An 18874-nucleotide genomic window follows, 5' to 3' on the forward strand; every position below is an offset into this window, starting at 1 on the left:
AGAGATTCACACATTACGAGTGGAACCCACGATGATAATGGAAGAGAGAATAGTCTAGAGGAATTCGAAATCCCACAAGTAACGCCGGAAGATGTAAGGAAAGCCTTGGGAGCTATGCAAAGGGGGAAGGCAGCTGGGGAGGATCAGGTAACAGCAGATTTGTTGAAGGACGGTGGGCAGATTGTTCTAGAAAAACTGGCCACCCTGTATACACAATGCCTCATGACCTCGAGCGTACCGGAATCTTGGAAGAACGCTAACATAATCCTAATCCATAAGAAAGGGGATGCCAAAGACTTGAAAAATTATAGACAGATCAGCTTACTGTCCATTGCCTACAAAGTATTTACTAAGGTAATTGCAAATAGAATCAGGAACACCTTAGACTTCCATCAACCAAAGGACCAGGCAGGATTCCGTAAGGGCTACTCAACAATAGATCATATTCACACTATCAATCAGGTGATAGAAAAATGTGCGGAATATAACCAACCATTATATATAGCTTTCATTGATTATGAGAAAGCGTTTGATTCAGTCGAAACCTCAGCAGTCATGGAGGCATTGCAAAATCAGGGTGTAGACGAGCCGTACGTAAAAATACTGAAAGATATCTATAGCGGCTCCACAGCCACTGTAGTCCTCCATAAAGAAAGCAACAATATCCCTATAAAGAAAGGTGTCAGGCAGGGAGATACGATCTCTCCAGTGCTATTCACAGCATGTTTACAGGAGGTATTCAGAGACCTGGATTGAAAAGAATTGGGGATAAGAGTAAATGGAGAATACCTTAGTAACTTGCGCTTCGCTGATGATATTGCCTTGCTTAGTAACTCAGGGGACCAACTGCAATGCATGCTCACTGACCTGGAGAGGCAGAGCAGAAGGGTGGGACTGAAAATTAATCTGCAGAAAACTAAAGTAATGTTTAACAGTCTCAGAAGGGAACAGCAGTTTACGATAGGTAGCGAGGCACTGGAAGTGGTAAGGGAATACATCTACTTAGGACAGGTAGTGACTGCTGATCCGGATCATGAGAGTGAAATAATCAGAAGAATAAGAATGGGCTGGGGTGCATTTGGCAGGCATTCTGAGATCATGAACAGCAGGTTGCCATTATCCGTCTAGAGAAAAGTTTATAACGGCTGTGTCTTACCAGTACTCACGTACGGGGCAGAAACCTGGAGGCTTACGAAAAGGGTTCTACTTAAATTGTGGACGATGCAACGAGCTATGGAAAGAAGAATGATAGGTATAACATTAAGGGATAAGAAAAGAGCAGATTGGGTGAGGGAACAAACGCGCGTTAATGACATCTTGGTTGAAATCAAGAAATAGAAATGGGCGTGGGCAGGACATATAATGAGGAGGGAAGATAACCGATGGTCATTAAGGGTTACGGAGTGGATTCCGAGGGAAGGGAAGCGTAGCAGGGGGCGACAGAAAGTTAGGTGGGCAGATGAGATTAGGAAGTTTGGAGGGTCAACGTGGCCACAATTAGTACATGACCGGGGCAGTTGGAAAAGTATGGGAGAGGCCTTTGCCCTGCAGTGGGCGTAACCAGGCTGATGATGATGATGATGATGATGATGTGCTTTTATGACATCCATCGAATTATGCTCTATATCGAACTGATACAGTATTTACTCGCATAATGATCGCACTCGCGTAATGATTACACCCCTAAATTTTGTCATCAAAATTCGATTTTTTTTCTCTCCCGTGTAATGATCACACCCTGAACTTGTCACAGCTATATGTTGTTTGCCAAGGCTAGCTAATGATGATCACACTTACCATCTGTCGAATGCTATGCGAACGACTTTTGAAGACATACTAAGTGGTCTGCTTGCACCCAGCATTCTTAAGCAGATGCCCCATTTCATTACATTCCGCACTTCCATGAAAAAAAAAAAAAAAAAAAGCTGCAACCAAACTTGCCTCGGCTTTATTATTTGTAGGCTTCACAATGGTTTTGGGCAACAACATAAAGGGCGCGTTTCAATTCTTCTCGTCTGCATTCGTGGGCACACAACAAATAGCGAGCAGCAACGATAGTGACCACGTTTACACTGATACGTTAGAAGTGTACCCTATTCATACGCCAACGCTTGTAACGCACCTAAGATATTCGCCCACCCTTAGTGGAAACATGCCATATTAGGATAGCAATGAAGACAAATGCCGCAGTTTCTGCAGCATGCCTGCCATGTATTTGTCACTGGCAGCTAAGCGTGCCCATCTCTGTTTCTTTTCCCTCAAAGAGGACATGGCTACATTATTGTCACAGACTTGTCAATATCAGCGATATTATTCATTACTGATATGGAAGGAACTGCTTCAATGCGCATAATGTACTCGCGAGAAGAAAAATAATCGCGTTCAGCGAGTTCGGCTTGCTCCGCCGGCCGCCATTTTTGTTTTGGTGTTCCGCACTGACAGCGGCAGCTACCTGCTTGTCATCCCGCAGCAAATGTGGGATGAATTAACCCACCTAATGATCGCACCCCTGCCCTGAATTTTCGTAAATTTTTTTTATAAACAAGTGCAATCATTATGTGAGTAAATATGGTAGTCATTTTATTGCAAGTTTGGTATAACCGGGTTCGACTGTAGTTGTAGTAGTAGTACTAGTAGTATTATTATTGTTATTATTATTATTATTATTATTAATATTATAAAATGTATGTAAGCACTTCCTTTTGGTGCACAGCAAAAAATCCAGCAGCATCATGTGCACCTTGTCCCAGCCTTGTCTCTGCATTGGTGTCCTTGAACAAGGGCACCAATTAAATGAACAAGGCCCTCGTATGGGAGCCGAAATGTCTTGGTTTCTTTCCTTTTTTTTTCTTTTTTTGGTGTTATTGGTCGGCGGCCTTTTTACCCTTGTCTATGAGCAATCCTGACCAGACAAGTTTTCTTCGAACTCTTGATTTTATCGTGACTAAAGTTCACTGTTACTTTTCCCTCATCACCCATATAATGAACAAGGCCCCTGTATAGTAGCCAAAATGTCTTGGTTTCTTTTCTTTTAATGTTATTGGTCAGCTATTGACCCTTGACTATTGGTGTCCTTGTGTGACCTCCTCTTTATTGACTCGGTAGGGCCCTTGCTTTACTAAATTTGAGATTCATGTGTCACTGGTGAAAGGTGACCAAGATTGCTTTGGTTTGTTTTTGTTCTGAAAATTATAAAACTTCTACCACCTAATTTTAATGGTTGCACCATAGAATTACTTGTAGAAAAAGCTGTTGCTGTAGTGCTTGGAAAGTGGGGGGGCTTTGGATTGGCAGCAGCATTTCGTTTGTCACAAAGACATATACAGGGTGTGCAAGGTATTTGAGGACATGTTGAAAACGAAAATAAAGTTGAACCCACTTGTAATGATACGGGTTTTAACAATACATCAGTTATAGCAATGAGGAGCTGCTCCCCCGTCGACTTCTGCATGTTTTCCATCGTGCAATAGCCCGCTTACTGCAATGCCCTGATGCTGCATTGTCGGTTATAACAATGAAGTCTGGCTGCTCGGTGTCCAAGCCGAAAGGTAGTGAAATGCGAAATTCTTGAAAAGAAATTAAGAAAACAAGAAATTTGAGCTGCCGCACAATGGGCCGCTGGTCAAACAGCTGCCACGCGCTCATTTTCCAGCCGTCTCCGAGGAGCTCTCTCCCGTCACCCTTCCACCCCTCTGAACACAAACGGGCTGTGCCCATAGCTCTACGCTGCCCTACCCTCTGAAACACAAATGGATCGCGCCAACTTCGCTGCAAGCAGATTGCGCTGAGCCGTGCTCCCACACGAGACTATGACGAGACGTTCACTGGAGGGATCGTCAGCCGTGGAGGGCGCCATGCGCGAGTAAGAGCTGGTGTGAGAGAGAAAATCTCAGGGCTTTTGCTCCTTGAATATATGAGTCTGCCTAGGCACTACGAAGGAGGTCTCTTAACGCGTGTTGTATGCGTTTGTCCCCTACACATGCCGGCATTGCGGAGTGCAGCCGAGTTTATTTATGCTCCGCCGCTGGCTGCCCGCGCAGTGAGTCAGTGGGCATGGACACCCCATTTGGTGATCGCTGTGTCTGAAGGGCAAGGTTGTGACTGGTGTTGTATAAGGCGCGGGTCGCTTTTTTCATCGCCACGATAGATTGGATTTTTTACAAACACTGCTCCAGGAGGGTGCATCTAACCAGCAAGGAGAGGCCTTCTGTAGTAGCTTCGACGGGGCGGCTGGACATGGGACCTCGCCTTTATAGGTGAGAATATTCACCTATAAAATGAGATACAAGAAGGAAGAAGAAGCATATGCTTGCTGCAGTAAAGCTAGGGAAACGATGGAGCATGTTTTATTAGAATGTGAAGACATCTGCCCAGCGGTCAATTCAGCTTTGACAACGTAGGGCATTCGAATGGTGGCAGCTTGATTGTCGACCCCGAGGGTGCCGAGGAGGGCAAGACAGAGACGACTGCAAAGGCATCCCCAGGCGAGACCTATCAGACCGCATCCATGTAGGTGACGGACGGGTGGTCGGCGTACTTGGCGTGAAGCATGGCCGCATGGGCTTGGGGACGGGCGTTGTGGTATCCCGCGAGCATATTCTTGGGTAGCAGCTTGATGGAGAAGGCTGCCCGAAGAGCATGCGGTAGTGAGACCAGGTCTGGCGGGTGAGAGGATGTGTTTTGACCGATGGGAGAGAGGATGTAGCGACCGGTCGGCAAACAATGAAGGCGTTGCACCTGAGCAGTGCGATGAGCTTCCATCAGTTCGTCGAGTGTGTTGTGGACTCTCAGGCGGAAGAGACGCGTCGTGGACGCGTTGGGGGGAAGGCCAAGGGCAGTCTTGTATGCCCGGTGAATGAGGATGTCGACCTTGTTGCATTCCGATTTGAGAAGACGACTATAAGGAAGGCCGTACATGAGACGGGAAACAAATAGAACGTCGACTAGGTGGAGGAGATTGTGTTCACGCATGCCCATGCGCCACACTCAGACACGAGCGAGCATGCGCACAGTTTACTGAACCGAAAGCGAGAGCTGATTGTGAGCATTACTGTGGTTGGACTGTAGTATCAGCCCGAGCATGCGGAGTTGTGAGATGACGGGAACGGGAGTGGAATTGGCATGAATCGTGGTGGTGGGGTGAGGCATCTTGTGGCGATGCTGGTCAGGGGGCCGCGTGAAGAGGAGGGCCGATTTGGCTGCTGAGCAAGCGAGACCAGCCACGTGCACGTGACTCGTGATGATGTCAGTTGCGCGTTGCAATGTCTGCTCAATGTGCCCGTCGGAGCCAGACGTGACCCAAAGAGTTAAGCCGTCAACATACAGGGTGTGTTTGAGATCGGGGATACGGCCGAGCTCGTTGGGAAGTGAGCAAAGGGCGTGATTGAAAATAAAAGGCGACAAGACGGCGCCCTGAGGGGTACCACGAGATCCAAGCGCATACGTGGTAGACGAGAGATCTCCTACAATGAGTTCGGCCATGTGGGCTGTGAGGAAGGAGCGAATGTACTAGTAGGTGCGAGAGCAGCGGTTGATGGTGGCGAATTCGGTAAGAATAGCCAAATGGGAGACGTGGTCGAACGCCTTGTGAAGGTCAAGGCTAAGGAGAGCCTTAGTGTCCGAGAAGGTGGGTAGATCGATAAGGTCGTAGTAGCAATAAAAACAGCGCTAAACGACAGGACGAGTGAAGGGACACAGACAACAGCGCTGACTAACAACCAAAGTGTCTTTATTCTTTCAGTCAGCATATATATGCTCCGCCGCTGTCTCAAACCACAGAATCAACAGAATTGGGCATGCGCAGGGGGATTGCAATTAATGCGATAGGAAGGCGATCTCCTTCGGAAGGAGAGAAATACATAGACAGGAGGCTTGCACATGCTTCGCCACTAACGTGAATGTGGAAAGCTTCGGAAATAAGGCGTGCGCGGTCATCGCGGTATTTTGACAGGTAGGTCACACCTTCGAAAAATGGCTTGCAGCCGCATTCATTGCAGTGTAGTGACAACTGACTATCTTTTGCTCGCTTTTGAAATTTGTTAGAGTGCTCGCGCATGCGGTCATTGATGCACCGTCCCGTTTGGCCGATATAAAAACGCTTGCATGAAAGGGGGATCTTACACACCACACAGCCACAACAGTCACCAACAAACCTCCGTCTGTGCTGCTTTTTACAACTTTTTTTGTTGTTCTTGCTTACCCGATTGACTTGGTGGCACAGGCTACCTAACTTGTTCTTGGCAGTGAACAGCAACCTGACGCCTGCCCTTCTGACAACCTTTTTGAGATTGTGTGCAACCTGGTGCACATATGGTATAACCGCAACCATTTGTCGTGAGCGATTCTCAGATAGAGCAGCTGCCGACTGCTTTCCTTTAAGGTTCGTTGCTAGGCTTTCAGCGATGCTGGTCAAAAGCGGTACCGGGAAACCTGCGAGCTTCAGCCTGGCTACTTGCTTTTCGAAGCTTACATCCACTTGGTGGTCACAAGACTGGATGAGGGCCGCCTTCATGCAGGATATTGCTATACCGCGCTTGACTATCTCTGAGTGCGCGGACGAAAATGGGAGAAGGCTCTTATGAGACAGCGGAGCGTAACCCCAACATACATGATTGCTTGAAAACGTTAGCTCCAAGTCTAAGAAACGAAGCTTGTTGTCTGACGGATGCTCCGTTGTCAATTCAAAAGAATCTAAAACTATGCGGAACAAGTCAAATATTACTGCAGCAGCAGGCTGCGCGTCAGTAGTGTTAGTATTGTAAAAAATTAAAAAGTCATCGACGTAACGCATCACTTTTACAGTGCTTGTCTGGCTGAGCTTAGTTACAAGATTGCGGTCATAGCTGGCTAATAAAATGTCACCAAGAACAGGGGCTATACATGAACCGATGCACACACCTTTCTTCTGTATGAAAAGCTTATCCTCCATTGAAACAAAAGTGGAAAGCATATAAAACCTTAAAAGCTCTAAAAGCTTGTCGACGTTGATACCACATGAGAACACCATATTTGTCGCCGTGTTGTTCAGGGGACTGATGCCTTCGGAAGGCCACATAAAGAGAATGTGCCGAATTTTGCGCTCCGAGGCATTTCGACAGGTACGCTTCTACACCGACTGCTTGCAGGTTGTGCACCAGACGAGCTGCATTTCCACAGTGTTCAGAAGAAGTTTCTTCAAGATTTGCGAATGACGTCTCGGACAGCAAACTTCCTGTGGGGCAACCTGGTGGTTCGACTGCCTAGGAGAGGACGTAGGAATCCGGGGCAAGGCCAAGAGGTAATGACATTCGGGGATGCCTCAATTCCGAACAATGTTGCTGATCTACTCAAGCTTGGTCCGAAATTTTGTGAGCATCCTTCTCTGGACAAGACGGAACTGCTCAGCCTCGTCGGGACAGCTGCCGGTAAAGCAAGAACAGATGAAGCTGACAGATGCATCAGAGAAGGTGTTGACTGCCTGCCCCAGCAGGTTAAAAAAGGCAACACAGTTCGGCTCCGCACAGCAGTGACCGTCCTTCGGAATGCGGGGCTCAAGCTGCTCCTATCCGACAAACAAGCTGGTTTTGTCGTGATGCCTGGTGGCTTGTACACGAGCAAAGCAGATTCGGCCATTCTAGGCAACTTCAAGGAAGTGCATGGAGTGGCTCCTGCGAAGGTCAAAACGAAGGCTGTCCAGCTTTGCGAAAAAGCCGGACTCTCCAAGCTGGCTTCCTCCATAAAGGCCTGCAATGGAACCAGTCTGTGTTTTTCAGCACCAAGACGCACAAGTAACTGTGCCCGTTTCCGGCCATTCTTTCTGAGCGCAGAACCTGGCAACGACAAGTGGGAGTGTTCCTGCAAAGGTTTCTGTGCCTCCTCGACATCGATGACCCCTTCCTCATAAAGACGCCAGGTACTGTCTCCACATTCCTCCGTGAGGAATGTCCAAAGGCTGTCCGAGCCTTTACCGTGGACATCAAGGACTTGTATTACTCCTTGCCTCAAGAAGATGTATGCATTGAAGTCGGCCATCGCATTGACAAATATGGTGTTCTTAGGTTTCAGAATGCATGTGGTATCAACGTCGACAAGATTTTAAAGCTTTTAAGGTTTTATATGCTTTCCACTTTCGTTTCAATGGAGGATAAGCTTTTCATACAGAAGAAAGGTGTGTGCATCGGTTCATGTATAGCCCCTGTTCTTGGTGACATTTTATTAGCCAGCTATGACCGCAATCTTGTAACTAAGCTCAGCCAGACAAGCACTGTAAAAGTGATGCGTTACGTCGATGACTTTTTAATTTTTTACAATACTAACACTACTGACGCGCAGCCTGCTGCTGCAGTAATATTTGACTTGTTCCGCATAGTTTTAGATTCTTTTGAATTGACAACGGAGCATCCGTCAGACAACAAGCTTCGTTTCTTAGACTTGGAGCTAACGTTTTCAAGCAATCATGTATGTTGGGGTTACGCTTCGCCGTCTCATAAGAGCCTTCTCCCATTTTCGTCCGCGCACTCAGAGATAGTCAAGCGCGGTATAGCAAGATCCTGCATGAAGGCGGCGCTCATCCAGTCTTGTGACCACCAAGTGGATGTAAGCTTCGAAAAGCAAGTAGCCAGGCTGAAGCTCGCAGGTTTCCCGGTACCGCTTTTGACCAGCATCGCTGAAAGCCTCGCAACGAACTTTAAAGGAAAGCAGTCGGCAGCTGCTCTATCTGAGAATCGCTCACGACAAATGGTTGCGGTTATACCATATGTGCACCAGGTTGCGCACAATCTCAAAAAGGTTGTCAGAAGGGCAGGCGTCAGGTTGCTGTTCACTGCCAAGAACAAGTTAGGTAGCCTGTGCCACCAAGTCAATCGGGTAAGCAAGAACAACAAAAAAAGTTGTAAAAAGCAGCACAGACAGAGGTTTGTTGGTGACTGTTGTGACTGTGTGGTGTATAAGATTCCCCTTTCATGCAAGCGTTTTTATATCGGCCAAACGGGACGGTGCATCAATGACCGCATGCGCGAGCACTCTAACAAATTTCAAAAGCGAGCAAAAGATAGTCAGTTGTCACTGCATTGCAATGAATGCGGCTGCAAGCCATTTTTCGAAGGTGTGACCTACCTGTCAAAATACCGCAATGACCGCGCACGCCTTATTTCCGAAGCTTTCCACATTCACGTTAGTGGTGAAGTATGTGCAAGCCTCCTGTCTATGTATTTCTCTCCTTCCGAAGGAGATTGCCTTCCTATCGCATTAATTGCAATCCCCCTGTGCATGCCCAATTCTGTTGATTCTGTGGTTTGAGATAGCGGCGGATCATATATATGCTGACTGAAAGAATAAAGACACTTTGGTTGTTAGCCAGCGCTGTTGTCTGTGTCCCTTCACTCGTCCTGTCGTTTAGCGCTGTTTTTATTGCTCGTAATCATGAACCAACCAGCCTAAATGCGTAAACATTGAGAATAAAAAGAAAGGGGTCTTCATGTCGCTGAGGTGGACCATAGGGAAGGGTAGATCGGCTCGATTGTCCGTGAGCGTCTGCCGAGTGAGGATGGCCGTGACGGGATGGGGCAGAGGATGATGAGCCACTTGGTCGTGGTCGACGTAACCCGACAGGGAAATGGTGGCGAGTCTTCTGTAGTGCGATGACGTCGGGAGAGACCGAGGGATCCAGTTGTTGAAGGTGTAGAAGGAGGTGGTTACGCTTGGGACGAAAACCACGGCAGTTCCACTGCCGAACGGTGACGACGGAGTGGTCAGCCATGATTAATAGCGGAAGAGAAAGGTGTCGCTTCGGCCGGTGCTTGCGAGGGTCGGGCGGCAGACAATGAGGTGGTACGGGTGCGGAGGGGTGGCTTGGCTCGAAGGGTTGCGAGCATGTAAGTTAGAAGGCTATCGACCGTCGCTTGAAAAGATTGGAAGGACGTGGCAGGGGGATAGGCAGCGACGTCCGTGCGCATGGCATTGAGAGATCCTTGTTGTGCCGTGAGAAGCTGGTAGAACGAGTTGAAACGGCTCTCCAGCCGTTTTTCGAGGTCCACCAGGGCCATCTTGATGGTTGCCTGGACCTCTTCGGAAAATTGGAGAGATGCAAGGGGTGTGTTGGGTCTGCGGCGCTTGCTAGTACCTCCTTCGGAGGTCTGAACATCCATGTCAGAGGAGGAGGTGATTGTAGAGGGCAGACAGGATGGGAGTGTGATGACTGCCTTGAGCTTCCCTTCAAGAGCTCACAGTTGGGCTTGGAAGGAGTCAATTTTGGTCTTCTGTGCTGCAAGTTGAGTGGTTTGTGGAGTGAGTTGCTGTCATAGGGAGGCATTTTCTTGTTGCAGTGCGACGACCTGCGGTGAGGAGGACGCCGAGGGAGCACGGGGGGGGGGGGAGGGGGGGGGGGGGCTGCAGGACCACACCGACTGGGTGGGCTTAGAGGCGGGTTTGGGCACCACCAGGGCGAGGGTCAGGAAGTCGGTGGTCGACTTGGAGGGTGGAGGCAGTGAAGGACCGCGTGCCGCTTGCTTCGGGGGATGAGGGCATTGCACGTAGCGGTGCTTATAGTTGGAGCTATGCGTGGAGTGATTCCCATTGCAGACGATGCAGCGAGGGGTGCAAGTGAGGAAGGGGGGGAGTCCTCGAGCGGTGGTGGCTGAGTGTCGCCACAATGACAGCACGGGTCCTGCTGTGGCTTGGGGCACAAGTCGGTCCGGTGGCCAGTCGAGCGGCAGTTGAAACAGGCCTCCACCTTGTTGTGGAAAGGAAGGAGGCGAAGGTGTACTCCATGGTAGACCTACTGGGGTAGTTTGGGGTCTGTGAGGGTGACCAAGATGCGGGGATATATGCTGCCCATATGGTGGCCACTCACAATGGAAAGTGCAGGATTGCTTGCCTGGAGATCGTCAAAGATGATTTCATCCGTGAAATCGTCGAAGGCGTGGTAGAGTATGCCCCGTAGGGCATCGTCCGGCAATGGGGCGTAGAGGTGGATGGTGAAGGTGGTGCCGGACACCGTGAGGGAGGTGATGCGGAGGAGGCTTGAGCGCGAGCCGACTCCGCAACACTGACCGTAAAGGTGTTGCTGACCGGGTAGATCCGCACCGTATCATGAGATGCGGGCGGGAGGTCTTGCAGGCGCGCTGCTTAGCAAGGCAGTGTATAAATGCCAAGGCTGGAGCTTGGTGAAGTCAACGGGGGTTTTGGGGTGGCCGGAAGGCGAGGGAGTGGAGCGTGGTGGCGGGGCTGAGGAGGCGAAGCACATGCCTGCTTCGATCTCGCCAATTTAGCTGCATCAGCAGCAGCAAGGTGCAACGCTGCGTGGCATTGCTCTTGAGCGCGGAGGTCTGGCGTCTGCCAGGAAGCGTTCGGAAGTTCTTCGGGGTTCACCTCCTGTCCTTTGACAGTGTTCTCCATGGCGGTGGGCAGCCGGGAGATGGGCGTCAAGGTAACGACGGGCGGCCGCACTCGAGCTAGTCCGGATAGACCTAGGTCGGCGCACGGCGTGGTCAAGGCTTCCCAAAACTCTCCTGGGTCACCCCGGGCGAGTATCGGGATAAGATTGGTATAGAAATGATCCTGACGACTTGCTTCACCCACTCTTGAAGAAGCTATCCGGATAGGGCCAAAAGAACCGGCACGAGGGCCGAAAATTGGCAGATCCAACGTGAGGTGTAACTGCTCTGGATGGATGGATGGATGGATGGATGGATGGATGGATGGATGGATGAGGCTCAAACCTTTGAACCAGGCGGCGGTGGCGCGCGCCACCTAGCCTTGAATGGTACCATATGCATGCATACCTATGTATTTACTCCTTTACTTTTGCGTTGATATTATCCACCAATCAGATAGCCTCCGGTTAGTTATTTATACCTGTTCAAAGTCTATTTTACCTTCACTGTCCTTAAAACCCCAAGCTTTGAATAGTTCCCCGTTACATTCAACTGCAGGGTGAAGTCCTTTGCAAGAAAGTATCAAGTGTTCAGCCGTTTCCTCCTCCTCTCCACATTCCCAGCACAACAAGTCTATCTCCTGACATCTGGCTCAGTACGTTTTAGTCCGTTGTACAACGATGAGCTTCCCTTAGAGTTATCGTAAATATTTTCTTTGGCTATTTCTTGCCTAAATGTCCTGTATGTCTCTAATGCTAATTTACTTTGCATCTCTGTTTTCCACATACCCCTCTCTGTCTCCTTAACCTTTTTCTTGACAGATGATTCCTTACCTGTCCCTCCACTGCTGCCCAAGTATTTGCTTGACAATTTTCTTGTTCGCTTCCTCCACCTGGTGTCGGATTTCCTCGTGTATAAGTAACTGAAAACCTTCCTAGCCCACCGCATTTCCCCCATTTTTCTCAATCGCTCCTCAAATGCTATCTTGCTACTAGCCTCTCTGCCCTCGAAAGAAGACCATCCCAGATCCCTCTGCACCCCAAGAATTGGTGTCTTGCCATGTGCTCCCAGAGCGAGCCTACCCACACCATGTTGCCTAGTTTCCAACTGAGCCCGGGTCTCTGCTCTCATACATAGAACTGCATTGGCAAAAGTCAGGCCCGGAACCATTACCCCCTTCTATATCCCTCGTACCACCTCGTACCTATTGTAGTTCCACAGTGCCCTACTCTTCACAATCGCTGCACTTCTATTACCTTTAGTCGTTGCATATTTTTCGTACTCTGTCAAATACTCAATTCTATTATTTATCCACACCCCAAGATATTTGTACTTATTGACTATCTCAAGCATGGCCTCCTGTATCCTATGCTCGCCATAAATGTTATCATTAAAAATCATGACTGCTGATTTTTCTTTGCTAAACTTCAAGCCTAATCTGTCTCCTTCTGTACCACATATGTCCATCAATCCCTGCAGATCTTCTGTATTGTCAGCCATTAATACAATATCACCCGCATACATCAGTCCTGGTAATGACTGTTCAGTTTTCTTTGTTTGAAAAATGATAGGTTGAAGCCGAGTCTGCTTTGCTATATTTTGGCCTCTAATCCTTGTAGGTACAGCATAAGCAACAGAGGTGACAATGGACAACCCTGCCTAATGGACACTGGACACCCGTTCTCGACGGCGATGCCAGCACCACCCCGTATAATAGCAAGAGCTTGGTGGCGCAACCCACTGCCCCGTTCCGTAGGGGATGCTCGTAATATCCATCCATCCACCCACCCGCCCTCCCACCCGAAATCAAACTGGAAACCGACACAGGGTATTACATCACCTCTCCCTTGAGAAAAAATGCGCCACTCACTCTCCTCGCAACAAAAGCAAGAGTCATGAGTTGCAGAATAACACAGAAGTGTAAGCAGTTAAACAATGAAGGTTTGACTTATGACCATGTATCAGTTACACATTTTGTTGGCTTTGGCCAAATGGAAAATAAATGCAGTGGAAATGTGGCACACTACATGCTATGTGTTATTAACTTGAAATGAGACCAGAGATTTACATGTAAGCACCATAACAGAAGTGTTTGGTGATGGCATCTTTATACAATAAAAAATTTAGGTACATGTACCTATCACAGACTTTTTTTTTTTTAGCAGACATCTTTGGCTTCTCGATTTTTAAAAGAAAGAAGCATACAACTTAAAAACGGTGGAAATGAATGCACGTTTATGAACACAATTGCACTGTAGTTCTGTAGAGTACCCGTCTTGGGAGGACAACGATGAGGTGCACACTTGCACATGCACGTCATGCATAAGAATTCACTGAATACAAGCAAATGCAAACATCTGTGTGCCCCCTTGGACAACACTGATGGGTGGCTCATTAGCTCTGAGCCTGACTCGAGACAGCTCTGTGGCTGTCGTGGATTGAAGACTGTGCGTATAAGGCACTTTACGCTGCAAGAATGTTGGGAAGTTCCCCCGTGATAAAACTATAACACCTAAGTAATGTTGAGAGTTTTTGGCATAAAAAGACAAATTTGTATGACAGCCATTACTGTGGTGAAGATGTGTATAATGCACATTTATGCTGCAAGAAATGTAAGGTTGATAATAATAATCTCAGGAAGAGTTGATTTCGTGGTGCTCATTTCGTATGAAAAAAAATTGGCTGTCCGCGATAGCGGACAGCTAATCTTATACACCCCTGGCACGCTTCGGCCTCACCGAGCTCCAACCTGTGGATCACTCTGGGTTCTAGCTTTGGTGTCCCTGTTGCCGCTTTGGTGTCCTGGAGGCGCCGCCAATAATGCAAAATAATGACGAATTGTTATAGTTAGTAAAAAGCACAGTTGAATAAATATATTTACATCCAGCTGCCAACTTGTGATGCTAAGTTCAGCACTACCGCGCCCCGCGACTTCTGCAACACCAGTCAGAACTTTGACTGTGAAGGTACGTCGGACTGACTTGGTAAGGCGCTCTTGCCTTCTAGATTTTCAGCGTATGCGGCCCAGGCTCTACTACGGTCGCAAGCTATGATCCACCGCGACAAACTTAGAATGGAGTGCCGCAGGTGTGAGACAGTCTGTCTGACACAGCGGTCATCAAATTGGGCCTCAGTGCTCGCTGCTTCATCTATTTTACCGTGCTGGCAGCCAGTGTCCGAGCGTAAACAAACTCGCACTGCGCAATGCCTGAATGCCTAGCGACAAATGCCTACAACACTCACTAAAGAAACCTCCTCCATAGTGCCTAGGCAAAAATCATACATTGAAGGAGCAAAAGCCCCCAGATTTTCTCTCTCACGCCCGCCTTTACTCGCGCCTATGCAGAAAGGGCTGGCGATCCCTCAAATGAACGTCTTGTGTGCTCCCACAAGGGTTGCAGATGATAGTGCCGGCCTTTCCTCCTTTCTCCCCACAAGAACCACTTCTCTCTCGCATGTTGTTCTCCCTCATGGGTTGCAGAATCAAGTGTCTTTCCTTTCTTTAGATCACTATCATCATCATCATGTTGCTCGCTGGCTCCTCATTCAGTGCAGTTCTGCAAACAGCTTAATCACTCGCGTTCGTTTTTGTTGGTTGTGTCGAAGTCGTTCCCGGCCATGCGGTTTCTCAACTTCGCTTGATTCGCTGTCGAAACAAAAGATGGCTGATCCACCCGCTGATCATCGGCAATGCATGCCGTTGCCGGTGAAAAGAAAGCGCACAGCTATGGGCACCCTGCAATGAAGTTTGCCTGTACATGTCGCGCCACCAAGCAGTGGCGGTGAGCACCTGCGAGTAGGCCCTCACCATCATTTCACCATATCCGGGTGCGTTCAGGCCTTACTGAGAACCTGCTTTTCCAATTTTCTAATGGATTCACCATGGCCTCTTGGCAGCTCCTCCGTAAGAAGTTTGAACAAAAAGAACAAGCGCGAGTACTGCTGCGTTAATAATTGTCACAACAGCGAAGGGGATGTCGGCATCAAGTTGTACCGCTTCCCTTCAGAACCGGGGGACGCAACCTGGTGGCTGAAGTGGATGGTCGCGGTTCGTGTCGGTCTTGCGAATGTCTGTTAAACGAACTACAGAAGATGTAAACGCAAAAACAAGAAGAAAAAAAACAACCAGCAGCGACATCCGTAAGAACACACAATATAGCATCAACTGCATAAAAATGCGTGAACCGATTCCAGCTGTTGTAAATTAGTTTATATTGGTGTTTAGGTCGTTTTGCTCCAAAACAAACGTGCAGTGGTTGTTACGTGTCAAATCTAGCTTCATAAGCGCTCCGTTCTGGAGCTTTGTACGCACTGTGCTTCTTCCTGCGCCAAGATCAAAACACGGCTGCTGGAACCGGGCTCATTCCTGCCGATGTTTTTTCATGCTTAGAACAACAGTACTAAGGTTGGAGTACACCGCAGCACACATTATTTGAAAATTAGAATTTCTGTCGCGCACACTGGCGCATATTTGTTCAGTCTTCACGTTGTTTAGTCTCAGCTCTCTGTTATGCTTCAGCGCTAATGCCCTCTCACATTTGAGCCCGAACGGCAATACTAGCATGTGCTCGAGGCACTTTGTTAACGGAGAAAAACGCACTTGCCTGCCATTTCGCCAAAACCTCTACAATTGTGACTTGCAAGGCATGCTCCAAGTAATAAAGCTACAAATGACAGTTGAAAAATGTCCACGGCCGTACTTGCTCACTTAACTGGCATAAAATAATGAACTTCAAGTTCTACGTCGTTAGCATGCTTGCTTTGTTGTGACAAACACTTAGCGACGGTGGTTGCTTAGTGGTTATGGTGCTCGACTGCTAAGCACAAGGTCCCGGGATCAAATCCCGGCCACGGCAGCCGAATTTCGATGGGCCTCGAAATGCGAAAACACCCACGTACTTAGATTTAGGTTCACGTTAAAGAATCCCAAGTGGTATAAATTATTCTGGTGTCCCTAACTATGGCGCGCCTCATAATCAGATCATGGTTCTGGCACCTAAAACCCCATAATTTATTTAAGCGCCTTATTGCGATGTCCGTGCTGTTTAGTTCTTTGGCACGATATACATGGTTGTAGTCGTAAATTTGATGTCCTTTCTCAAGTGTTAATAGTCCAAAACGGGCCTCGATGTTTTCAATTGCCTTAAAACCGCACTTTAGAACGACCGACACCTTTCAAACAAGCGCCGCAAAAGCATGCCTCCGTAGCAGTGGCCACCTCGTTCGCGGAACTGACATGGTGGTGCTGACGGCTGAGCCAATCGCTGCGCCGCCTGACTTTTGAAGAGAGCCCATAGATTTGGAAACTAAGTGCTTCTAACCGATGAGACGATCGTCGCGAACGTGCTCGCATTGGATAGTGACGGTGATGACGGCAGCGATGATGCGGTAGGACAGGCTGCCTCAACGTTGTCCTCGCAGGAGGCCCGGCATGATTTAGTCTCTCCGGGGCTTTGTTTTCGTGAGGAACCTTCCGCTGCACTACGTGGAGTGCTTGGATGCCTTGGAGAAGGATATCGGCAAGCTTAGCGTAAAGCATGTATAGCTGACGGACATAGGCTTTTCTCGTGCAAGTCAGTGATAAGTACGTGCTGAGATGCTTGTGGCAATCTCTTCTCAGCGTTTCTTCTGAATTTCTCAAGCTGACAGGCTGCTCTGGCAGCCTTCTCGCAATTTTTAAAAAGCCCCTCTTGGGACCACGAATGTGATGCTTCGGCGGTGCTCGCATATCGCTTGCCACCCGTGACACCTGTTTGCAGTTGTTATAGCAGTGCCATTCTTTAATGCCGACAGTCGGAGCTTGTTACATGCGATCGGAGCACCCAGGAAGCAGTCAAAAGAGTGAACACAATCAGCAGCCGGGCGGGGGAGGGTGATGGGGAGGGGCACTGGCCTTCATGCCTGTATAGTTTTCTCATATCACCTCTGCCATCCCCCTTGATTTGAAAATTGTTACAGCGCTAACACATGCATCCACAAAGTAACAAGGACGAGACACTGGCGCTGTGTCTCACCCTTGTTACTTTGTGGATGCATGTGTTGGCGCTGTAACAATTTTCAAATCAAGTATGCAACAATTCGTCCAGAAAGCTTTAATGTCATCCCCTTATTTTCATTTTTTCATGCAACCCGCTTATAACAATGGAATTTTCGTGGCACTTGGATATTGTTATAAGGGGGTTGGACTGTAGCGACAATATTTCAGGTGAGGGTCAATATTTTTTTTTTTCAGATTTGTAACATTGTTTTTTTTTATGCCAGTCTTCTTTACATTGTTGAATAAAACTATTGCGAGCTTGAGTTAGTATTGACTAAATTATCCTTCAGTAACACTTGCATGCTCAGATCGGATCGTGTGTGTGTTGATATTGGGCAGTGGTTCCACAGTAGCAGAGAGTTTTTGGAGTAGAGTGAGTTAGGTCTCCCGCTCAGTGATGCTGCTAAATGCACATAGCGACAGCGCAGCAGGTTTGTAACTGAGACATCACATTGAAGGTGATGTGGCTGCAGAAGGGTACAGCCAGCCACTCTTGAGCGATGCAGGCCTTGTGGGAGCAAGCAAATTTGTTACCTTGAAGGACTTGGCTGCTGAATCTGCCACTTGAAGCTGCTGCTCTGCTTTGGTCATAATTGGCTTTTCAGCGTTCTCACTCATCATGGCCTGCACGTGCTGGAGACTGCAACACTTGCTCCTTTCTCATTTTTTTTCTCACTTGGACATACGAGCTTCTGTCTCACCTTGGAAACCAAGAATTTTGTCACAGTTGAGAAGAGCTACTGTGGTCACTTGGAAACTGACTAGTACTGCATGTGGCTTCATATTTTGTGTCAGACCGGAAGCTGCTACCCTGGGGCCGTATTCTGAAACATTCGCCTTCCGCGATAGTTTCGCCGCTGTGATAGTAACTTTAGATAAATGAAGCGACTGCTTACCCATGACACCAGCGTGCACTACCAACACGCACTCTCGAACACTTCGCATTGCATGAGAGAGCACACTGTGTGAGTGCAGAGCGGTTCGGGTGAGTTGTTTTTGAGTGCAGTGGCTGCAGTACGAGTTCTGCGCACTGACTGCGGTTGGCTACGGCCTCTTTAGGTAAAATAAATTGAACAAGTAAGTGTGAAATGTTCTATTTTAATGAATAAATTGCCCTACAGTTCGCATGGTTACAAGGCACAATTTAGGTGATATTATAGAATGACACCATCAATAATCAACAAATATTGTTGCGAAACAACGAGTGTGAGACGCCACCAAAACGACTACTATAACCTACCACCTCTCTCGCCTCTACTAGACTCCACCAGCAACCAAAGTCCAGAAGACATGTTTATTTACTTAATATATGTCTGGAGTACCCAACAACACCGTGACATTAAAATGATGTAGGCAGGAACTACTAGAGGGCACTATCATAAGAAGCCAACAAACACTGACACCAAGGACAACATAGGGGAAATTACTTGTGCTTATTAAACGGAGTAATGAAACAATAAATTAATGGAAATTAAAGTGGATGAAA

At 48.0% G+C, this 18874-nt stretch overlaps 1 protein-coding gene across 3 annotated transcripts in view; it reads left to right on the forward strand.

Moving 5' to 3' along the window:
- LOC126526693 (nuclear distribution protein nudE-like 1) overlaps positions 1–18874 on the forward strand; it is a 463503-nt gene that overhangs the window by 419228 nt on the left and 25401 nt on the right. The window contains exon 9 of one of the 3 annotated variants that reach the window (XM_055068353.2): positions 12971–13434. The exons of the other annotated variants lie outside the window; for them this stretch is intronic. Coding sequence (XP_054924328.1) covers positions 12971–12994 — 24 coding nt within the window. The 3' untranslated portion in view covers positions 12995–13434. Of the gene's footprint in view, positions 1–12970; positions 13435–18874 lie in introns of those variants that run through there. 3 annotated transcript variants of the gene reach the window in all.

The sequence above is a fragment of the Dermacentor andersoni genome, chromosome 8 (assembly GCF_023375885.2).
Source record: "Dermacentor andersoni chromosome 8, qqDerAnde1_hic_scaffold, whole genome shotgun sequence".
NCBI classification, from domain to species: domain Eukaryota; kingdom Metazoa; phylum Arthropoda; class Arachnida; order Ixodida; family Ixodidae; genus Dermacentor; species Dermacentor andersoni.